Source organism: Python bivittatus, unplaced genomic scaffold (genome assembly GCF_059951505.1).
Source record: "Python bivittatus isolate LINGU-HERP-01145 unplaced genomic scaffold, Pbiv_v1 ctg000690_np1212, whole genome shotgun sequence".
Lineage (NCBI taxonomy): Eukaryota > Metazoa > Chordata > Lepidosauria > Squamata > Pythonidae > Python > Python bivittatus.
Window position 1 is genome coordinate 7,565,143 of NW_028277096.1, and position 21,809 is coordinate 7,586,951.

General features: G+C 40.8%; 1 protein-coding gene and 1 long non-coding RNA gene across 2 annotated transcripts in view; one reads left to right on the forward strand and one right to left on the reverse strand.

The window, feature by feature from the left end:
• Nucleotides 1–17,778, reverse strand: part of LOC148214378 (uncharacterized) — a 39,077-nt gene extending 21,299 nt beyond the window's left edge. Inside the window, exons 1-2 of the long non-coding RNA XR_015798211.1 lie at nt 17,626–17,778; nt 1,449–1,528 (exon numbers count right to left, since the gene is read on the reverse strand). This is a non-coding gene — a long non-coding RNA (uncharacterized LOC148214378). The remainder of the gene's footprint in view (nt 1–1,448; nt 1,529–17,625) is intronic.
• RNF43 (ring finger protein 43) overlaps nt 1,900–21,809 on the forward strand; it is a 45,197-nt gene continuing 25,287 nt past the window's right edge. The window contains exons 1-3 of the mRNA XM_007429040.4: nt 1,900–2,437; nt 3,194–3,875; nt 21,234–21,356. Of these exons, the coding sequence (XP_007429102.1) occupies nt 3,639–3,875; nt 21,234–21,356 (360 nt within the window). The 5' untranslated portion in view covers nt 1,900–2,437; nt 3,194–3,638. The remainder of the gene's footprint in view (nt 2,438–3,193; nt 3,876–21,233; nt 21,357–21,809) is intronic.

Sequence of the window (21,809 nt, forward strand, 5' to 3'; positions counted from 1 at the left end):
AAAAATCTCAGAGAGATCAGATAGATCTGTTATTCCAGTTGACTTTCTGCAGTTTCTAGATTTCTTACATCCATTATCTCTCAATGAATGGCAGGATGAACCAAAGTCAGCCACACAAACTCAGCTACAGCCTCATAATGAGTTTGCAGGACAGTAATGTCATATCATTTCCTGCAAAGCTTCCATTGCTTTGATATACTGATTGTTTTGAGATAACTCCAATAATTTTTCAGAGGCCCCATTTGTCCATCTATACATTCAGTCTTATTTTAAGACAAGGAATTAGGTGAAGAATAAAATGCCACACAAGCAGAGACAATACCTAGCAAGGTCTCTGAGTTTGAAAAGTGGTAAGAGGTGTTCATATATTGGTCCTCACTTAAACTAAAAACAGGCATTTGGTTCAGGTCTGTTGCTAATCCATATAAATTTTGCAAATGAAGCTCATTCTTTATCATACCTGATTGGACTACAGAAAATATTTGTAGCATAGCTTTATTAATAATTCACAATTATTAATAAAGAACTTTTACATGGGCCTCTATTTTTAAGGCTCAGTTTGGAAATGGTAATATTTATATCTTTACAACTGTCTGTAAACTAACTGGAAAATGAGGCCAAGGAGCTGGATCTCCTACCATATTTATAGGCCTGGTTATTTGACACTTAAGCATTTGTAGAAAAGAAAGAATATTCAAATTGGCAAAAGAGAAAAAAAATATTCAAACTGTCTCAGGAATCTCTACAATATTGCTTGATGCTAGTAAAATAACTCTATCCAGAATAACCTTTTCAGTACTTTCACAGTTTTCAGCTAAAATGTATTCTATTAATAAACAGTAAAAAGGACTATTTCAAAGAAGTCCAGTGTTTGCTAATAGTAATACTTGAGTAGGACTACCAGATTGCATGGCAAAAATCCAGAATAGCTAGACAGCAGAACATGGGTTGAATTTTCTGTATCCTTGTGCTGCCATCTAGTGGTTATCTGGAGTTTTGCTGCTCAGGTCTCATAGCCCTATGGGAGAGTAAAATATTTGATTTTGAGTAAAATTAAGTACCAAATCAGTCCACCCTCAAAAGTGTACTAAAGTGAAAGGACAGTCCACATAGGCAATTAGTTTTAACACTATTTTGTAAGCAATTTAAAACAAGAAATTCAGTATCAACCTAGAAATGGGAGATCTTCATTGATAATAAAAAGAACAAGGCACTAGATCAATATCCATAGTTTCCTTCTTTTATTTAAAGAAAATTGACCTTCCTCCAAATCTTAATAAAATTATTGCAAAACTGGTTTATGGCATAGAGTTCTGTACATTACTGAATACCTGACTTTCTAGTAATCTGACTGCTGTGCCTAGTGGAATTATACCACATCCTAAATTACAACTTCAATTGAGTAACCTTGCTTTGAAGTTGCCTGTCTGGCCTGTGGTATTACTCACCCAGCTGATGTCAGAAGACAGTAATAGTTGAATTCCAGATCTCTAAAAATCAGCATTACCTAAAATCTTCCTTGCAGTGGCTATTGGGAAAAAACAACACAACCAAAATTAGAGTTGAAGAAAAGTTAGCTACAGACATTAGCTATTCCAGCTATGAGTCAATCCTTCCTTCATAGGTGAAATTACTGTACTTCTAATTTCAGTGTCTTTGAAAGTGTCATACTGAAAATCTTGAAACAAAGATTTGTCCTATCAAACTTGAGCAAACTAATTCACTTTTCCTTTCCATTTCTCTATTGTTTGGAAGAAGCAGCAAGTGAATCTTGCTCATATAGACTAGCTAGTCAATCTGGATGTCAGAAGGAAGCAAATGTTAAGTGCAATTTACTACTGAATCAGGAGAGGGAGTCTAGGAACTCTGAGAATCACATTCAGGGGGTGGAGTTATTGCCTTTGGCTGCTCCACCCTCACTTTGTGTCAGCAGGTAGAAAGTGCTTGCAGTCCTAGGAGAGGGAGGCAGAGAGCACAAGCTACTTTTGCCTTCCAGGAGCTAAGCCAGTTGTGATTTTCTGGAAAGAAAGCTTTCCCAGGAGCTCTGCGGAACTTCTCAAGTCCACTTCATCCCACTGGGCCCTGTTTTGCCTTTGAAGAATTATTGCACTGTGTTTTTAATGCAGTCTTCTGATGGATATCTGCTGTTTCAAGCAACTACTATCCCGCTTACTGCTTAGATATGCCTACTGTATTTGCTGAAAGAAGGGGAGACTACTTTGCTCAAATTCAAAAGGAATTTTCAGAAATTCTCCTGGATTTTTAGCAAGATTTTAAAGTTGTTTTTGGAGACTAGATTTCAACCACGCCTGACCCACAAGCCTTCAGCCGGGAGTCAATTTTTCCTTCTGATTCAGACTCTGGAATTTCACATTTACCTGTATAGAGTGTTTCTGTGAGTTTTCCCTACCATCCTTCCCTTCCCTGAAACCTGTAGGTAAGAGTCAGCATACATTTTGATAACTAAAATATTCTGTCCATGATTTTTCAAAAAGCTGCTGGGGTTATTTTTTTTTTCTCATAGAGGCAAGACTAGTAACAGATTTGCATACCAGTTTAAATTTATTTTTTTCTTTCTATGATCAAACATTTTAGCTGATAAATGTCTACAGCTTTTCTACAGCTATAATCACTAACTGTGGAGCATGCTTTTTAATGTTTAATTGTCTTCATTTGTGTTTAACTTCTAAAAGGAAAAGCATTCTGAGATTTGCACAGGAATGAAATAAAACACACAGGTGTATCTGTAGTTGTTTTTCCTGTTTTTTAGCTTCCAAGTTCTGGAAAACATCTGAGAAATGCCTTTTTTATTTCATAAATTTGGGGAGCCACAGACTATATTTTCTGTGTTAAAAATGACAAATCGCTGGAAAATTCCAACTTAAAAAACTTACTTTAATACAATGAGGTGAGTGAAGTACAGGCATTAGAGGCATGCAAAGATGAATAAAAGATCAAACAGATGACAATGATTTAACTGAGTAAGAAAAAACAGGTTTGCATTCTAATTCCTAAATGCAAGTACATCCATGGTTACTTTGTCCTTTAGTGTGTGGCATAAATAGAAGAGAAAGACAAAAGTAGTTAGCATTAACAGAAAAGAATATATGGAAAAAGCAATTCACTGATCAGGAGTCAACAAGGGCTGCTAAGGTCATCTGATATCAGGGTTTGGTCCTGTTTGCCATCCTAGGATCTAAAAGCCTAAAAGGATTTGGGAAGCTGATATTGCCTTCCATGGGGAACTGTCTAAAATCAGCTCCAGCACTCTTCCTAGAAGGAACCAAGAACTCTTCATACCATATGCTATTCATGCCCCCTTGGTTTTGCTCATCATGTCTGAATTTATCTGGAGGAGGAGGAGGAGGAGGAAGACCTGATCTGGGGTTCTTATAATCTTGTGAAGCTCAAGGCTTTTACAAACACGTGGCATGAAGAAACGCTGAGACTAAGGGGAGAGGAAAGCCTGGAAGAAGCTCCAGGTAACTCTCCTTTGCTTCTTGTTTGCCCCATTGACTGCAGTTACACGGAGGGCTATAATCCTCAACAATTTTACCAGTTGTTGGAACCTGCTGGTGGGGTGAGGACACATTCCTGAGCAGTATGTGTGGCCAGAGCACACTGCTGCAGCTGGGAGCATGAGTGTTGGCCCCCAGCTACAGCTGGCAGTCCTCTGGCCTTGGCTGCTAATGGCTATGCTGCAGATACGACTAGGCTACTCAGGACTGGCACTGGTGGCAGCCATGGAAGCTGAGCGGACTTTGGCCCAGAAGGCAATAATTCGGGTAATTCCTTTCAAGCTGGAACCCCTTACACTGGAAGGAGTCTTTGCTAGCATCGCAGAGATCACCCCTGCTGAAGGGAAACTGTTGCAGGTAAGGAAATCTTTATTCTGTTGCACTTGTCCAATCCGGTGGTAGGTCTGCTGGCCATAGTGGTATTTTATATTGCTGTGTAACTAAAGCCACCAAGTAGTGCTGCCCACCTTGTAGCTTCACAAAGCTTTTCTCACTGTATCTCTTTTTATAGCTATTTATCAGCTAAGCAAACAAATGAATGGGTGGGAGCACACTGTTGTTCCCAGGGACATTTTTAATTTTATTCTGTATGAATGAAATACAAAGGTATGCACTATCAGAGGTGCTCGCACTGAATGCATGATTTTGGCTTTACCTCTGCTTATTTCATAAAAAAAATCTGTTTCCTTGGTTCCTTTTAGCCATAAGGAATGTATCTAATTTAGTATTTCCACATGTTAGTGATTTTACCATGCCTTTTGTAAAGAGCTTTAAGTGACAACCAAACCTCTTCTCTCTCACAATGACTCAGGAATGTCAGTCTTGGATTCTCTTACTTTGATCAGAGAGAGATGCTCAGAGGAACTTTCCAAAGTTTAAGCAAGAAGAACCAAATGGAAAGACTGAATGAACTTCACTTGCTGTTGTAAAGTTCAGTCTATTGTGATGAAGTACAGTTGCTGGCCTGACTTCATGTGCCATCTTGCCTTGCAACCTGTGACTCACCTTGCAGGGTCCTCACATGACTTGAATTCATTGTTCACAAGCAGAGTGCTGCAAAGCCCAAGCAATGTCATATTATACAAAATGCAGACACCATATTAAGTTGCTGATGCCTTCAGTAATAAATTGAAATAGCAAGTGTGTTGGAACAGTTGATTAGATTCAATCAGTCAGTTTCAGGGTACTTTCCAGAGGGATGGGAAGAGAAAAGAGCTTGAAAGTGTTATTGGGGATTGATGAATATTCATAGAGTACATTGGATCAAGGTATTACAACTGCACAGAAGGAGTATATCTCTTTTTTGGTTTCTCTTGTGAAGTTAATTCAAACCACAGGGCAAACAAACATACATTGCACGCTACTTCTGGATCTTATCCTTTGGGAAAGACCACAGCCCAGTGATAGATCATCCCGTTTGCAAGCAAACAATCCCTGATCACATTCCTGATATATCTAGTTCAAAGGATCTCAAGTAATCAGAATGGAAAAAGACCCCCACCTGAGAAAGCTGCAGTAGAAAAGATTGGGGACATCCCCTGACTACATAAGGCAATTCTGTTCATATGAACATGTGTCCTTTCTGAGACAGCCGTAATTCAGTGACAGGATCACTTCTTAGCATGTAGATAAACAACATGTCATCCTAACAGCACCTATTAAAGGTATGTGAGTAACAAAGGAATAATCTCTGCCTTAGATCTTGCAGTGCTGCTACCACCGCAGAAGACAGGCTCATACGGGTGCTATTTTTGAAAATATAGTGTGGGGCAGGGAAGGTAGTCTTTCACTTTTGCAGTGCACATTGTGGCCTCAAGCTGACAATGATGTCTACAGTATTAGCCCTGATTCTAAATCCTTGTTCAGGTATTCTGAGCAAATCACAATAAGCTCGTCTTAAAAAGGAACTTCTCCAAAAACCAAAAGTCAGAATGAGTTTGTAATCCTCTGTGCATTTTCTTGTGTGTGTGGTTTCAAGTTTTAAAGGGTTTGAGCCACAGAATTTAGCAGAGATGACATTTTTCTGACCACCTTCATTGCCATACAATTAGTATTATTCACAGGTTTTTTATCTCACCTTCCTCCCCACCCATCCCCTCCCCTCCCCTCCCCAAGAGCACCATATGATATATCTATTGTAAGAAGTGTTTTCCTCTTGTATCCCCATAACAAACCTGTGGGGAAGATTAGCCTGAAACACAGTGACTAGCCTGAGGTCACTTAACATTATAACTCTTCATAATAACAGCAGTACCCTCAGTATACATAGCGGTTTGCAAAGTAGAAGAGGACAATTCCTGCTACCCAGACAGAAAAACAAAAGAAGTGGAGGAAGTGACATAATATGGAATTTTTCCAAATGCATCTATGTAGGTTTGATTACAGGGTTAGTTTACAGTAGGATATAAGGAGGAGGAAATTTTGTTTTGTTTTAAGTTCACATTGAGAATATTTGAGCTTGTGGTGTAATAGTACCAATTAGAAGAAAATCCATATACCTGTAGGTCAGTGTACTGCAGTCAGTCAGTCAGTCAAAGTCTGCTAGTTTGCTACAGTCTGCTCCACCTAACTGTAAGGCAACCTGGATCTGTTTTCAGGGAAGTATATGGGTCACATTCAGTGCTCTGATCAGTTTGCATGTATTTATGGCCTCAAACTGGGGTGATACCATTTGTATAGTTGGCTTCATGAATAATTCTAAAAAAATAATCATGGTCATTTTTAACATGTCTTCAGAGTACTTTACATAAGGAGGTGGATTATGTACCAATCCTAAAATCACTAAAAATAGCTGTGTATTAATGTATTAGCTGATGAAAAGGGAAATTTAAAAAATCCTAGCACCAGGCTAGAAACCAGGAGACTGTGAGTTCTAGTCTTGCCTTAGGTATGAAAGCTGGGTGGGTGACTTTGGGCCAGTTGCTTCCTCTCAGCCCAACTCACCTCACAGGGTGGTGGTTGTCAGGAAAATAGGAGGAAGAAGGAGTATTAGGTATAAAAATAAGAAAGGTAGGATAAAAAAAACAAAAAAAAATGCAATGCCTAAGGGAAAAGAGAGCTATTGGACCACAACTGCCAAAATTCTGCTCTATAGCTTGACTGTTACATTTTTTGTTTGATCATAACTCAAGACCATTTTGGACTGTATAAGTGAAAGCAAGTATCTTTAACTATACATAGAAGAAACAAATAGCTGAACCAGCTGAGCAGTTACTTTGTGGAGACAGATTCCTATTTCCAGATCTTGCATAGAAAACAGCTACTGTGTTTTATGTTATGTGAAGTTTCTGAAGTGTCTTTTAGGAGTAGGTCCATTTAAAACATTGTAATGTTGTATCCTGGAAGTTACATATTAAATTACATAAGACTGTCTCAGAGGAATGGGCAATTGATTTTGGTGGGTGCAGGGGGTGTCCTTTTTGTACTAGAAGAGGAAGAAGCTGTAATGCAGGCACATCTTACTCCTCTAAGCAACTAAATATGGTACAATTTGAAAACTGACTTGCTGAAGGTGGGTAGTTCACAACTGCCAGATTGAGGGACTTTATTGACCAGCTGCCTTGTGTGGAGTACTGAGAGTTTAGCTTGGTGTGAAGGAAAATGCCTATGTGGCTAAGGAAAAAGAGGGACTTCTGCTGTTTCACTGGGCAACTGGGACCAATAAACTATCTCCCAAATTCAGAAGTTCTTCACAGAAAAGATGAAGAGTGGAAAGCAGTGATGCTAGGAAGGCAAATGTTCAAGTTATGGTGAGCTTAGGAACAGAAGGGATCCCAGTAGGTGATTAGGCAATAGGAGATCAAAGGTCAACAGATGAGTGAAACTGACAGTTGAGTAAGGTCAAGGGGAAAAGAGTTGGGGAAAGTATCTCATAGGCTCTAGATCAGTAACACAATAACTTGGAGATAAATTTGTCCCATACCTCACTTGCTAATATGGAGACAAAAAAAAATCTGCAGAATGCAGTGTGGCCATGAACCTGGGACTTGCCAAGAGTCTGTTCTAGAAATGGACTGTGGGCTTATCCATCTTCATGCAATCTAGCTTCAGATGGTCCCCAAGAGAATCAGTGGCTGACCATTACTGTAAAGGAATGAGAGTCCAAGTGTTGCTATTTGTAGAAAGGAGCACAGAACAGAAAAAGAATTGAGACAAATAAAAGGAAGAGCTGAGAGGAAAGGAAGCATAAGGGATGAGGTAGGGATATAAACAGGCTAAATTTGAAGCCCAAAGTCCAAAGTGAGTTTAAAACAATTTGCAATGTCATTTTAAGTCAGATTGGTGGTAGTCCCATGTTATACTAGACTTAGGAGAAAAGAAGAGAGGAAAGAAATCCCTAAATTTTTTGGCTATACTGTATACTTGTGCTAGGTCATAGAAGTTGGCATGATTTCGAACAGGATGCAATTCCATTTCTTCCACTTTTTCATTTTAAAAATATCATATTGTCCCATGTAGCTTTGGACTGCAAGCTTTTAGCCAGGAATAAACCTCCAGGACTGGAGGCTTGCATTATTATGCCAAGGCAACCCAAATGTGAAATATAAATTGGACACTCCAAAAGCTGTTTTTTCACATGTATAATAATCTAAGAGAGCTTCATCATTATAGATACAGTATAAAACTTTTTGCAATAGTTTTAACCCAATCTTTTTAATTTAACTTCTATTTATTCACTCTTTTCTTCCTATCTCACATTTCATACTTTCATTTTCACATTACCATGCCTTTCTTTGAACCCTCTCCCTTATCTCTGTAGCTCGTAGAATTTGCATTTTCTCTCTGTGCCATTCTTAGCCCTCTCCTGTTCTTCCTGCAGATTCTTTCTGCTTGTTATGCTTTTATTTTGGTCTCTACCCAACCCTGCTTTTCTCTCTCCATTCTTCACCTCTGTAGCCAAAGCACACAGAATTGCCACTCACCCAGCAATTCACACTCTTCACTAAGGCTATGTTGTGCTATACAGCATAACTAGCTAACTACAACAATCTGGACATTCTGCCAGTAACTTCATTATGTATCCAGGGAGAGGAAAAACACATTTTTCTATCCCCATCCCTGTGCAAGCCATGAATGTTCCTATAAAGAGGAAGAATCGTAGGTGTTTCAAATTCCCTTTGGTGGCAAGAAGTTGATCTGTAGGCATCAAACAGCATAGGCCTGATTTTATAGATAATACTTAATAAAATGTGTCCTAAATTCCCCATGTTATTTTTGCCAATAAGAAACATGCAACAACATTCACATGCATTAAATATACGGAAGATGGGTATTCACTGCATTGTTGAATGTGGCAATAGTTTTAAGATGCTTAATACCTAGCTTCCCTCATGGTGCTAGATAATATTTGCTTGTTTTAAGCTGATGAAAAATATAAGTGAGTAAAACCAAGTTTGATCCAAAAACGCACAGTAAAGCAGTATAGTCCTCATACAGTGCCATCTTAGGTTTCATATCTGAGAACTTTTGACACCTCCGTGTTATAGAATATGCTCTGTGTTGAAATATTTTGACATAACTATCAAGTGCTACAAAGCCACAGAGAAGTGATTGTTGGCTTTTCTTTAATGTGCAATAACATAAGTTGGTTCTGCAACAAATGGGGATCATTTGATTGATTGATTGAATAAACTTGTCCCTGCCCATCCCCCCCCCCAATGGGGGACTCTAGGTGGCTTACAACATATTAAAACAATAAATATACAGTTAAAATTTATAACAGGACACATTTACAAAGAATAAAAGGAAAAGGATATAGTTACTAGGATGCTCCATGTCAGAAGAGTTGGCATTCCTACTATCTGATAAGATCATCTATAATTGGCCCAATTTCTTCACATGTGGATGGATTAGTTAATGCTATAGTAGTTTAGCATGAAAATCTGCAACTTCTAATTGTACTGAAGCCAGCAGATACACTTAGTAAATTTTTGTTTCCCAAAATTCTGATTATGCTTCTAGAAGGAGGGTTCCCAATATTGCCAAAGATATTATGCTCCTATTCTATCTTTTCCTCATTAACATATTTCTTAGGGAAAAGGGAGAGGGAAAAAAGACAGAAGGGGTGCTGTAAGTGGATGATGACTATATCTGACCCTCATAAAATTCTGAGAATGTAACATGGTGATTGCACAACAAAAGCCTCATCTGGGAGTCTGATGACTGTATTTCAAAAGTTATGAATGAACTTAAATACTGATGTTAAACAACATCAGGGAGATACTGCCTCACATTGGCAGGATAATTACAGGGGGCCCAACACCACTTAACCATCTTCTGGAATCTCAGGTAGCAACTGAATGAGTCAAAATATTTTCTTCAAGATCTTATGGAATGGCCCAAGAAGATTGGTCAGTATTACATTCTACAATGGATGCATCCAGACACCCCAGTCTGGCTGTAAGCCACACTTCTTTGAGCAGGGATAATAAAAATAGATCAATTTCCTGAAGCCTAAATCTAGACTGCTAAGGGTCTGCAAATGTTATGCAAATTATGCAATTTCATTTCAAATTGGTCCTTTCTATTCATCCATCTGTCTTGCCCACAAATGTTTAGCTAAAGTTTCTTTCAAGACCTGGTGTAAATATACTTAGAGTTGAGCACCCCTTCCATCCCCTTGTCTCATTCAAAGAACTCCCAAACCATAGCTCTTTACATTAGTGGTCATAATCCTTAATCAGCCCATCCCTGATTTGATATATACCTATTAGTTGCCATAAACTGAATTGCTGATGAAAATAAATCCTATGTGTGTAATGAGGATTTACACTAGAGCCCCTTTTGGCTATGAAATACCATGGTTTTCATATTTGCTGTAACCGTAATAATCTAAGGACATATGGCAATTAATGCAGTGGAGTATGCACTATATTCATAACACAAGGACTATTCATACACTAAGACAAAAGTTTAGAAGCCTTAAAAGAGCCACATAAGTTTCACTAAAATTTCTAGTTGCTGCTCTTTCTGTCATTAACTGATTCCAAAGCTCCACTTATATGCAGGAATGCATAACAACCATCATCTTCTAAAGTGAATGAAGTAACACTCCTCATAAAATACAAATTACAGTATTCAGTCAGCTTATGAAGCAGTTGGAAAATCTCACATCTTACTATGATGTTCCGTTAGAGAGGTACAGTACAGTACTAGTACTATAATCTCCAGGTTCTTCGACCCAGTGGATTGTCCCTCCCTCCAACTTCTGTTATATTAAAAACGGATGTCTTCATGACTATTGCTGCTTCTCCTTCCTTCACTACTTCCTCACTGCTTCTAAACAAATAGCAAAACCTTTTTTGCCCTTCCCTATTGGAAATTGCCCTAATTATTCCTGTAATATCAAAACACATTCTACTGGGCATTGCAACAGAGCTGTGTTATACCACAGAACTATCATAAAGGCAGCAGGCTGAGAAAACTGATATGTTGAGATAAAGTAGCGCCAAGCTGACTTGTGTGTTATGTGAATCTTGAGCTAGATGTCATAGTGCTGAGATAAAAAGCTCACGTAGATCTGGCCCAGATTTTCTATTACAGGTGTGTGTGTTTTAAATTAACACAAAGGAAACAATTGTTCATGGCACATATTGCCATCAAAGAGGACATTTTCAACCTTGGACTTTGGCTTTTAAAATAAAGGAGACTCAAATACAATTATATCTTTTTTATATATTATATGTTTTTAAAAAGTCAAGCCCTTTATTATCAAAGACTGAACTTCTGAGGAAACCAATTTGTAGGAGGATATTTTGATGAAGCAATACCAATGGCTATTTTTTAAAAAAATTACTGTCATATTTTTTTTATTAGAAAGAAGTGTCTAATCACACAATAGTAGCTAGATCCCATAGAGAAATTGACATTTGTTGTCTTTGTAATTTCAGCTGATCCAATAGTTTAATACCCCTTTCATTGTCCTGGACCCAGCATGGGTCATAAACTTTTTAATGGGTATCTTTAACTTCCCTTGTCCATTGACTGCATTTCCTTAGTGCTGATTTGTGTAATGATTAACCAATAAGTGGGCTTTTGGGCACAAAGTACAATTGATCTGTGGAGCCCTTTGAAATGGATGCTGTGAAGACTGACCCTCCATTCTTACACTGAGAGACAGGTATAGATCTGATGTTACATCAAAAGGGTTAACACAGTGCAGCTTCAAAAAGCTACTTTAGTTACACAAATGCTGTACAATAGTTGTAGATTGACCAGTTAAATTTATAAGGGAAAATAAGAATTCCTCTCTTCCTCCAAGTTAAATATTTGAAATTCTGAACTAGTCTCCATGAAATCTGAATAGTGAGATTGAAAGGTTTTATTAGCTTCAAGAGAAAGGTATTATAACAGAGATTTTGCAATAGAAAAGGTGAAAAGGCAAAATAGAAGGAAAGACTGCAGCAAATGTTGCTTGCATAGTATTCTGTTCAAAATTTGGAATTTAAAGACAGAACTCTGGAGAATTCCTAATGTATAATCCCACCTTAGAAAAGGTCCTAGATGATCCAGTACTCCACACCCTGAGGAGAAAATCAAGTGAGAAGATTTTTAGAAGCATCCCTTGCTATAGAGCCACCTGGACAACTACAACTCCCCAAATCCCTAGCCATCATGGGCTATCTGAGGAACACTGGGTTGGAGAATGCTAATCTAGGATGAGCAGCAAGTGTTAAAAGGACAGCATCGCTGCTGCTGCTGTTGCTGTAAAAACATGAACAGACACGCACTAATATTCCTCACATTTTTCTTCTCCCCCTAACAATTATTTCTTTAAAAACCAGCACAGGGGCTCTAAGTTAGATTTCCATGTTCTTTTGAAGTACTTAAGGGTGCCTCCAAACTAGGTATGTATTTGGAATCACAAGATCAGTCAGGCGCAGAAAACAGTTACCAGTTTAGACAGCTGGGGAAAATAGGTTGAAATCTCTAGGTCAACATGTTTATTTGAGAGGAAGCCCCACTGAGTCTAACAAAACTTGCTCCATGGAAAAGTTGGGTTTTAAGGCTGCAGTGCAGAGCAGAAAAATTCATGGAGAAAACATGGTGCTATATGGCACCTCCACATTCCAAACCAATGTGCCCCTGAACACCAAACATAAACAAAGAGGGAGGACTGGAGCCTTCATATTCCAATTGTAGTCTCACCAGATTTCTTTAGCTGATCATGTGAAAACAAGACATTAGATTAAATAGGCACGGAGGCTGATCCTGCAAGGGTCTACATGCATTCAGATGTTATGGCTGTAGGGTCTCTAAAAAGTTGCACTCTGAAGAACTAGAGCAGTTACGTATACAGTACCACCGTTGGAGGATGGTAGGATCACTTGTGGTTCTACTGATGGGATTCTTCTCAGTTTATAGTATTTATTTATTTATTTATTTATTTATTTATCTATCAAATTTATATCACCGCCCAACTCCCCCACAAGGAGGGACTCTGGTTGGTTCACAACCAAACAGTTTAAAACCAATAAAAACATAAATAATACAGTATAAAATACAATTATTAAATATAATAAAATCCAAGCGATTATGGTATTATTTCAGCCTGTGACCAGTATGTTGCATGTACCAATGGCACCTGTTTGTGCTCAGCCAAATATTATTTTCCCCAATCTGGTGTCACTAAATGTGTCAAACATCAACTCCATAATTCTCATTACCACCATGTTGCTGGCTGAGCAATAAAAGACCAATACATTTGGAAGGCCCAAGAAGAAAGAGGGCTATGTTACGTAATGAAGGCCAGGATCTTTTGCAGATTTCATGAATAGCTGCGAACTCAGATGTTTTATGCGTCAAAACCCATTTCATCTAATGCAGAGCCGGGAAATGAGCAGCCACATGGATGCATATGACCGCAACTACAACTTCCAACTCTTTTGAGGAACAAAACACAAACAATGAAGTGTGAAAAAGGCTAATACCATGTTGCAAAACAGAATTCCTCAGATCCTGGTTCTGCTTATGGTGAGATGAGGGTCCTCTGGCTCTGCTCTCCCACCAAACATTAAATTTGACCTTGGCCACCAAATTATTGATTACCTTGAGACAACACTTACAGGGAAGATGTGTACAATATAGCTTCATACATTTATAGCCAGCTGTCCCTTCCAAATAAAAAAATGATACTCAGGCAACATTGGTTACAAGAGAATGGCTCTTTTTAGGTCTTATGGAGGCATCTGACTTTGGAATAGGCTTCCCTTCATAAAGCACTGTACTGTATTATATTTGTCTCTGAGGACAGGGGTGGCCATGTCTTCAAATCATATTGATGAGCATGCATATGTAAGAAAACATGGCAGATGATTAGCTATTTTTCTTGCTTGAAAGCATTTTGTAGGAGAATGAAGCCACTACGGCTTTAAGTCCCACAATTGTTGTACATTGACAATGACTGCTGGCTGGTCCATACTCTCCTGCAACCTTTCTCACCTATAAATTGATTGTTAGGATGGGGATTGGCAGGGAATAGGGAGAATGGAAAAATGTAAATTCTTTTGTGTGGTAACATGGTTGTAAGAGTTCCCATTAATATTCCACACTGGCAGCATTCACACAGCACACTTCACCTGGTTACTAATTAACTCATTTTCTGAGTTTGCAAATACAGTGAACCATAAGCTAACCAAATGAGCTGTTTCTACAACATGCTGGGCCCAAAAAAACCCTACCCAAGGTTAAAACTAATAAAGCTTGTAATGTTTTGCAAATGCTGCTGCCACCAAGTCATTACTCAACCAGGATAAACATGCCATGTGAACACAGCCATTGACTTAAGCTGTGACAGTTTCTGCCACATCTGATTTTTCAGATATCAGATGTAGGTACTGTAAGCAGATACGGAAGCCCGTCTGGCTCCAGACAGAGCTGCATTTTGCAATCTAAGAGAATCTAATTCAGACCCCGAGGTTGTGGGGGTCATCTGGATGTATGCTATATCCATATCCCCGTCCTCTGTTAAGTTGTGATGCCTACCAAGATGCACTTTCCAGATTGCATGCAGCTTCACTGGCATAGTGTCCCCCCAAATTACTGCTCAAGCCACTTGTCCCTGTTGCCTATCGAACTAGACCACTGCATGGGTGCTAGAGTTTAGGCTGGCTAATTCTAGCAACCTGCACACAGGTCAGAAAGTAGATATTGTAACTATTAAACAAATAAAAGCATGAGCAGGGCATTTGATCCAAGTTTGTCCTCTTAGTTGATAATCTCTTTTCTCCAAGTGTCTAGAAAACATACCATTGCCTTTCAGAGCTGCTGGAATTCAACCTTTATTATTCCCAAACCAGCAAGACCAAAAGCTTGTTGGGAATTATGGTGCCTGAAGTTCAACACACCTAGAAGATGTTGGATTGAGGGAAGTCTGATCTTTTAGCTTAATCTGACTAAGAAGGAGAAAACATTACATTTGGTACAGGGTTCAAACTGATGAAAGCCTGTACCTCTCCCTCTGCATTGAGTAAGATTTGAGATTAATGCCATAGGATTCGAGGATGAAGACTGTGATTGACCATTATTATTACAATCTTAGATGACAATCTATGACAGAGGTCCATCTGTGATAATACTGTATCTTACTTTGGAAGTCCATATTTATGGAAAGTACTGTATATCTCATAATAAATGCTAGGGAAGGAATATGCTTTCTCACCCTTCTTATGGGCTTGTAGAGAACATGTGGTTTATCATTTTGGGAAACAGGATGCTGGATGGGATCCAGCAGGATTCTCCCAACTTTCAGATCATCTTGTGCCTCAGTGCTTTATCACTGCAGAGACCACAACTCCATTCCCTGTCTCCTCCAGGGTGTGTGCTGGGCCCTTCTTCCTTCATCAGGGTTAAGGAGACATTCCAATCCCTCCTTTGCCTATAAAACGATTTCTTTTGTCAGTGGGAAATTTTTGCAGGGTGTGATCACTAAGGCAAAATAAAGAGCTCCTTTGAAGTGCAGGAGAGTTACTTAGCAAGCCCCTGGGGGTGAGAATCAAATTCCTCCCTCTCTTAGCAGGACAGGCCTGCCTGAACAAGCTGGGAAGCTGGAGGAGCCAGCAAATGGCTCCTAGTGACATGGGATGCAGGAGATCGAAACCTACCAACAGCAAGCTCCCAGGCTTTCCAGCATGAGGACATTCACTCAGCCCAGAGTTCCAAGCTGCACACTTGTTTACAGACCTCCCTGCCTACCGACCTCCTCCTCAGCTTCCCTGCCTGAGCTGAGACTCCCCATCTGCCATCATTCTTGCTTAAGTTGCTATGAACTATGAAGATGCTTTATTTAAATGGTAATTCTGAAACATAATGGTGGTGAGGAAACCCTACAGAAAAAGGTTCTGTCCGTTTATGAGGAGTCACTGCAGTTACTAGGGTTTCCAATACAATTTAGGTAATGTATTGTATCAAAATTCCATTACAATGGTGCTCATAGATCTGGGACACGATAATTGAATTGTGTCTCTCTGGCTGGCTGCTCTAACCATTTGCCATCTAGATGGGTAGGGCTTCAGCCCCTGGCTGCCTGGGGAACTCTGAGAGTTGAAGTCTAACCCATATGAAGGATAACAAAAAATAGCTGCTGTGCCTTGATGGGGGGCTGAGCCCTTCAAAGCTCATTGGCCTTCTCAGGCCTGCATTTATAGACGCTGGATCACAGCCAGGATCAATCAGTCTCCCACTTAAAGGTAGTGGGAGCAAAGAGCCTTGGGGGAAAAGTGTTAGAGCACTCAGCATGGCAATTCTAGTGTATCTCTGCTACTACAAGTTCTCTGAACAGCCACAATATAAGTGAGGTGACAGCCAAAATGCCACAAAACTTCTCTCATCTGTCTTGAGCTCAGTGGTTTTAAGGCAACTTCTTTCAAACTACTCTAGTCTGTGAAATGGAGATAATGCTGGCATGACTGATTGGGTTTTCCCTCCAGCCACTAGATCACACTGGTTCTAATACTTAATAATAGTTGAACCAGGCTCTTTATTAAGCTAATGGGTCGATGCAGGGGCAGTAGAACTATCAGTTGCACTTGACAGGCTGAGCCATTAGAGTGGTTGATTTGGTTTTCTGAACCCATCTATGGTGGCTTGCAAAGCATGGTTTATGGCTGAGTGAATTCTGTGCATCCAGCCAGTTCTGATTTATTTCAGAAATCACAGCCACTGATAAATTGCCATTTAGTCAGTACTGGGTCACCTAAACAGAAAAAGGCTTGCTGTCAGCCACGGCATTAATTGTTGCAAGTTGTCCTACTTAACACAAGGCATGCCTTGAGAGATTCTCTTATGAAAAGCACTGTTGAGATGACCAGGGGTGGCACTGAGCCTGAAATAGTGAGGAGGAGGAGGCGGATTTGCATCAAGATGCTGCCTTTCCTCAAGATGGCTTCCATAGGAGTCTTCCCTGCTTTCATCTTCCCCTAGGGAGTAGCCCGGGCAGAGACACAATGAGCAGCCCAGAGTCACCCATTTTACTCCACAGTCGCATGCATTTGCAGCCCGGCGTTTTAACCACCGCACTCCCCTGCCCAGGGAGCTGAGGTGAGGGGTGCAGTTAGGCTCCGTGCCCACCCTGGGGCTTTTTCCAGGGGTTACCATTTCCGTGTTTGGCGAGCCTGACCCTCCCCGTTTCTTCTCCCTTTGACTCGCCGCCGCGAGCCAGCCAAATCCCCCTCCTCGCCTCCCCGGGGCTGAGGCCGTGATTCTTGTTTGGGCCTCGGGAACAAGAGTGCCAACCAAAGGCTCCGCCTGGAGTGTCGGCAGCTCTCTGAGGTGTGTTGGAAGAACTCCAGGCGAGCATCGAAAGGGTTGTTTAATAATATCTGACGGGCGCGGAAGAATTCGGGCAGGCGGCCAAGATACACACGGCCTGTAATAGTTAACTCGATCTGTAAACAGTTCAAACGGCACTGGGGAGGCCACCGGCTCTTACATTAGCGGCCCGCCTTTCATCTCGCCGCGCCACAGGCAGCCTCGCAGGCCTCGTTGGCCGCTCCCGCTGGCGGTGGCGAGAGTTGGAGGCGAGGGCCTGCGGGCAGGCTGCGCGGGACGCGGGCAGGCCCGGCCGGCCCAGACAAAGGCCTCGCTGCGAAGCGCTGACCTTCAAACCTACCGCGCTGGAGCGGACGGAGGTGGTTTCTTTCGCTCCGCACGTGGTCGAAGTCCACGAGGGCCGCCGTTGCTCCCGCGAGCGCCTATTCCGTCCCCGCTCGCTCAGCCCTCGGCTCGCCCGGGCTGGGCGCTCAGCTAAGCCTCTGGCTTTCAAGGCCAGCGGGGTGCAGAGGGCTTCCCGAGCCTAGCGCCCCCTCGATGGTCGTGTTCACACGACATGCTTAAAAGGGTTAGATAAACACACCCTGCTGTGTTTCCATAGCTCGCTAATCTTGGCTATATTGCATCCAGGCTTGGTGTGTTGTGGGAACCCAGAACGCTTGATAAATTTGTGGTGCAATATACCGGGGGAACATAGAACGTGGATTTTATTCTGCATCCAGTGGAAGAGAATATAGGTAGCTCAGGGTTGAACTGTGGAGTCCTTGGGGTTCTCTGAGCTTTGTTGGTTTTTTTGCAAACATTTCATTACCCGGCTAGGTAACATCTTCAGTGCTAGAATGGAGTGGGGTTTGCTCTCTCCAGTCACTTATTCTGCATCCAGGCTGAGCGTGTTGGGTGAACACAGTGAATATATTGGGACAGCATCTGGCTGGACATTTCTGAGAGTCTCAGTCCTAAAACATCTGGAAATTAGGGTGGGGAAGACTTCAGTAGATGGTAGATCCCCCATATTTCCCCAGTGAGGTCAGGGGCAAGCTTGCAGTATCCTAGTGCTCAGTTTGGGAAGGCTCCCCAACCTTCCCTCCCCAGCTATTTGCACATGAATCTGTATTCCACCTGGTCAGACTGTTTATCCCATCCATCTAGACAAAATATGGTCTACTCCAGTCTGGGTAATTGCTGTTGCCAGCCCCCTTTGCTAGATGTCTCCAGTTGTGGGCAAAACACACATGCTTTTCCATTAAATGCAAAGTTCATGCTTTTCCACTGAATTTCTCTCCTTCCCTTTCTGCTTTGCTGGCCTCTGATTGCTTTCTATTGTAGTTATTTATTCAAAAAAAAAAAAACCCCAACAATCCAACAACCTTCTATCCCCTGCCTTCCAGTAATGTAGAAGTCAGGAGAGTGTTTGTTTTTCTCATTAAATATAGGCTGTGAAAGTTTCATTGTCCCACAGTAGGTTATTAGGAGTTCAAAATATACCTTGGCAACAGAGAGGGCACAAAAATGGCAGTCTCTGTGGCATATGGTTCCCTAGCCTCTAGTGATAAGCTTGTACATCAGCAATGAGTGTGCCATTAGGGCAGGATTCTGGAGTAGAAATCTACGCTCCACTTAGTTGAATGAGATTATTAAGTCCAGAATCTCGTATTATCTACAGTATATGGCATCAGTGCTTAGAGAGAAGAGGCATTTCCCTCTGGGAATTAATGTCTACATGTGTGTTGTACATCAAAATAATTGCAGCAAAGGTGAGGAATCTATAGCCCTCCAGATGTTGCTGAATTACAAGTCCTAGCAGCCCCAACCTGCATGGCCAATGGTGAAGAATGCTGGGAGTTGTAATTCAACAGCATCTGGAGGGCCATAGGTCCCTCAACTCTAGGTAGCAACACTCTTTCTAAAAATTTGAGTAGAACTACATATGAATGATGAATATTTCTGGAAATGCAGCAGCAAATAGGTTGCATTTTTGCTTATAAAGACTAGAGAACCATATCATGATGGCTAGGAGACTGAGTAGGAACCATATCTTTGAGAGATACAGCTCTCCTTCCTTTGATCCATCAGACATACTGTCAGCCCCACACAGAGAAGCTGCTGTATAAAACAGGCGTGCCAGCTTTCTTTTAACCAGTGTGTATGAGTGGGGGGAAAGAGATGCTATCAGACTTTCAATGAAGTTCTCCCTTGATCCTTTGCCAAAGCTGGCAGCAGGTGTGAGCTCACCTTTGGTCTATCAGACAGCAGATGCAACAGCACAGATGGCCATTCTTTCCCCAGAAGAACAGGCATTACATTAGCCATAAACCCTTCCCCTGACCAGCTGACATAGGGGTTGACGCCAGTTGACAGAACAACCCCCTCCAGTCTCCCATGGATGGCCTTTTTTGTTGTGGTTGTTTATTGCCCTTGATCATCCAATTGATCAAGAAGGGTTTTAAGAAAGGTTTTCTTAAGGAACTTTCACAGAAAAGAGGTTGACTGATCAATTACTACCTTTATTTTTTTCCATCTTTTAGGCTCAGCTTTGTGATTGGAATATTTCCTCTCCCCTGCCATAAGACATGGCAATTTTTAAATAGCCCACACCCTTTGGAAGCAGCCAAATGGCATTGGAGGTGGGCAACTTTCTAATAGCGCTTTTGCTCTCTCTCTCTGGCCAGATTCTGAGCAATTCCTCCATTTGATATCTACAAGGCAGCAGTGACAGTTCTGGGCCCTGTGGAGAAACTTGCCAGTTCATAACAATCTGAGTGCAACTGATATGACTACCATACCTCAAAAGGCATTGTAAAACTAGAAAAGGGGCAAAAAAAAAAAAAGCAAAACTAGAAGAGGGTCTTTCCTTATCTGCTTCCCAAATGAATCTGGCCAGTCGCTGAATGACTTGGAATGCTGGTGAAGATAAACCGTTTGTTTTGATCCAAACAAGGTTCTGTATGTTTTTTATGGAACAATTCCATTAAAATTTCAAAATGAAGCTCTTGTAAATGAAAGAAAATTAATTTTTTTCTTAGACTTATATGCATGTGTGTTGTGTGTGTATATGCTTGTGTAATGCAAGATCATGTGAACAAAACTTCAGGGCGTTTTGAATTCAGAGGAAACACCTCTCTGGGTTTATGGGGCAACTGTAATCTTCTTGCAAGAATAATCCTTTCCTTGCTGCCGACTTTCCATCCTAAACAGGGTGTTTTGCTTTCCTTAGGATTTTTGACAAATTAATTATGAAGGTGTCGTCTTTAAAAGTTGGACTTGCTAAATCAAAGCTAAGATTTAAACCTAGACAAACAGTCTGGAGACAGTGTCCTCACAAGTGACTAAATCACACCTAATTTTAGCCAGGACCTTTGCTAGATAATCTTCACCTGGGCTCAGAAGCAAACTGGCTAGTGGTACAATGAAGGAGGAAAAGTCCCATCCTTCTAAAGAAATAATGCAGCAGAATTTTTGTACTAGTGGCAGCTACCAAAAGATCTTCAAGGGCAACTGTATGTAAAGTGCAGGGTACCTATTTTTTACCTTTTGGTCATGCATCTGGCTGGTCACCGCAGAGTGTCTTCCTGTAATATGTGCCCATTGGGTCTACAGATCCCCAGAATTCCCAACAAGCATATTCACACCTGAGTTGTAACCCAACCTTATCTGAAGGGCACCAATTGGATAGGTTGTGAATTGTGCTGAATTATGAGTTGGCTAGCTCTTTTGGATCATCCAGAATGACATTTTAACATTTTTATTAAGTTCGTGTATAAGAAATGGAAGAATGCCTAAGCTCAGTAGGTAAATATTTATCTGAAACTGACAAAGGTACTGAAGCACTTCACCCTGCACACTTGGTTGCACATCAAGTGTTGATCCACAGTCCATCCTCACATAATAATGCAATATAACCTTCTGTATTACATATCAGTAGTAACTTCCCTTCCTTTCTGTTCACAGTTCCATCCCCTATCTTTGTGTAATACCAGCGAGGATGAACATACAGTCCCAGGATTTGTCTCCATTGTCAAACTGGAAAGGCCTGAGCGGGATCTCCGGCCATGCTTGTCATTGGCCAATAAGGTATATGTACTCAGAGAGTAAATCTCCTTTCCTTCACAAAGCTTTTTGATCAGCTCCTTGGTTGATTAGATTGAAAATTAAGTTCCTGAATGTCTTTATATTCAATATAAGTGAGGCCCAAACTAAATGGGCAGAGCTACAGTCACTCATATGCCCTAATTTCCTTTCCTTACACTCTTCTTCCATTGTACTGTTCAGAACACAACTTTCTCTTTTCCATTGGGAAAAGACAAAGCATGAACAAGACTTCTAATTTTTAAGAGACAGGGCCACTGTTGAATATTAAGATTTTTATCATTTTGTCTTTTAGATTCTATTAAGATAAATTCATTTTGGGTGAAATGAATTCATCCCAAATGTGCATACACACATGCAAATTTATAATTACAGATGAAATGGTAGAAAATGTTTAGGAAAGCATAACCCGTCTCCCAGTTTGAGAGCACCTTTACA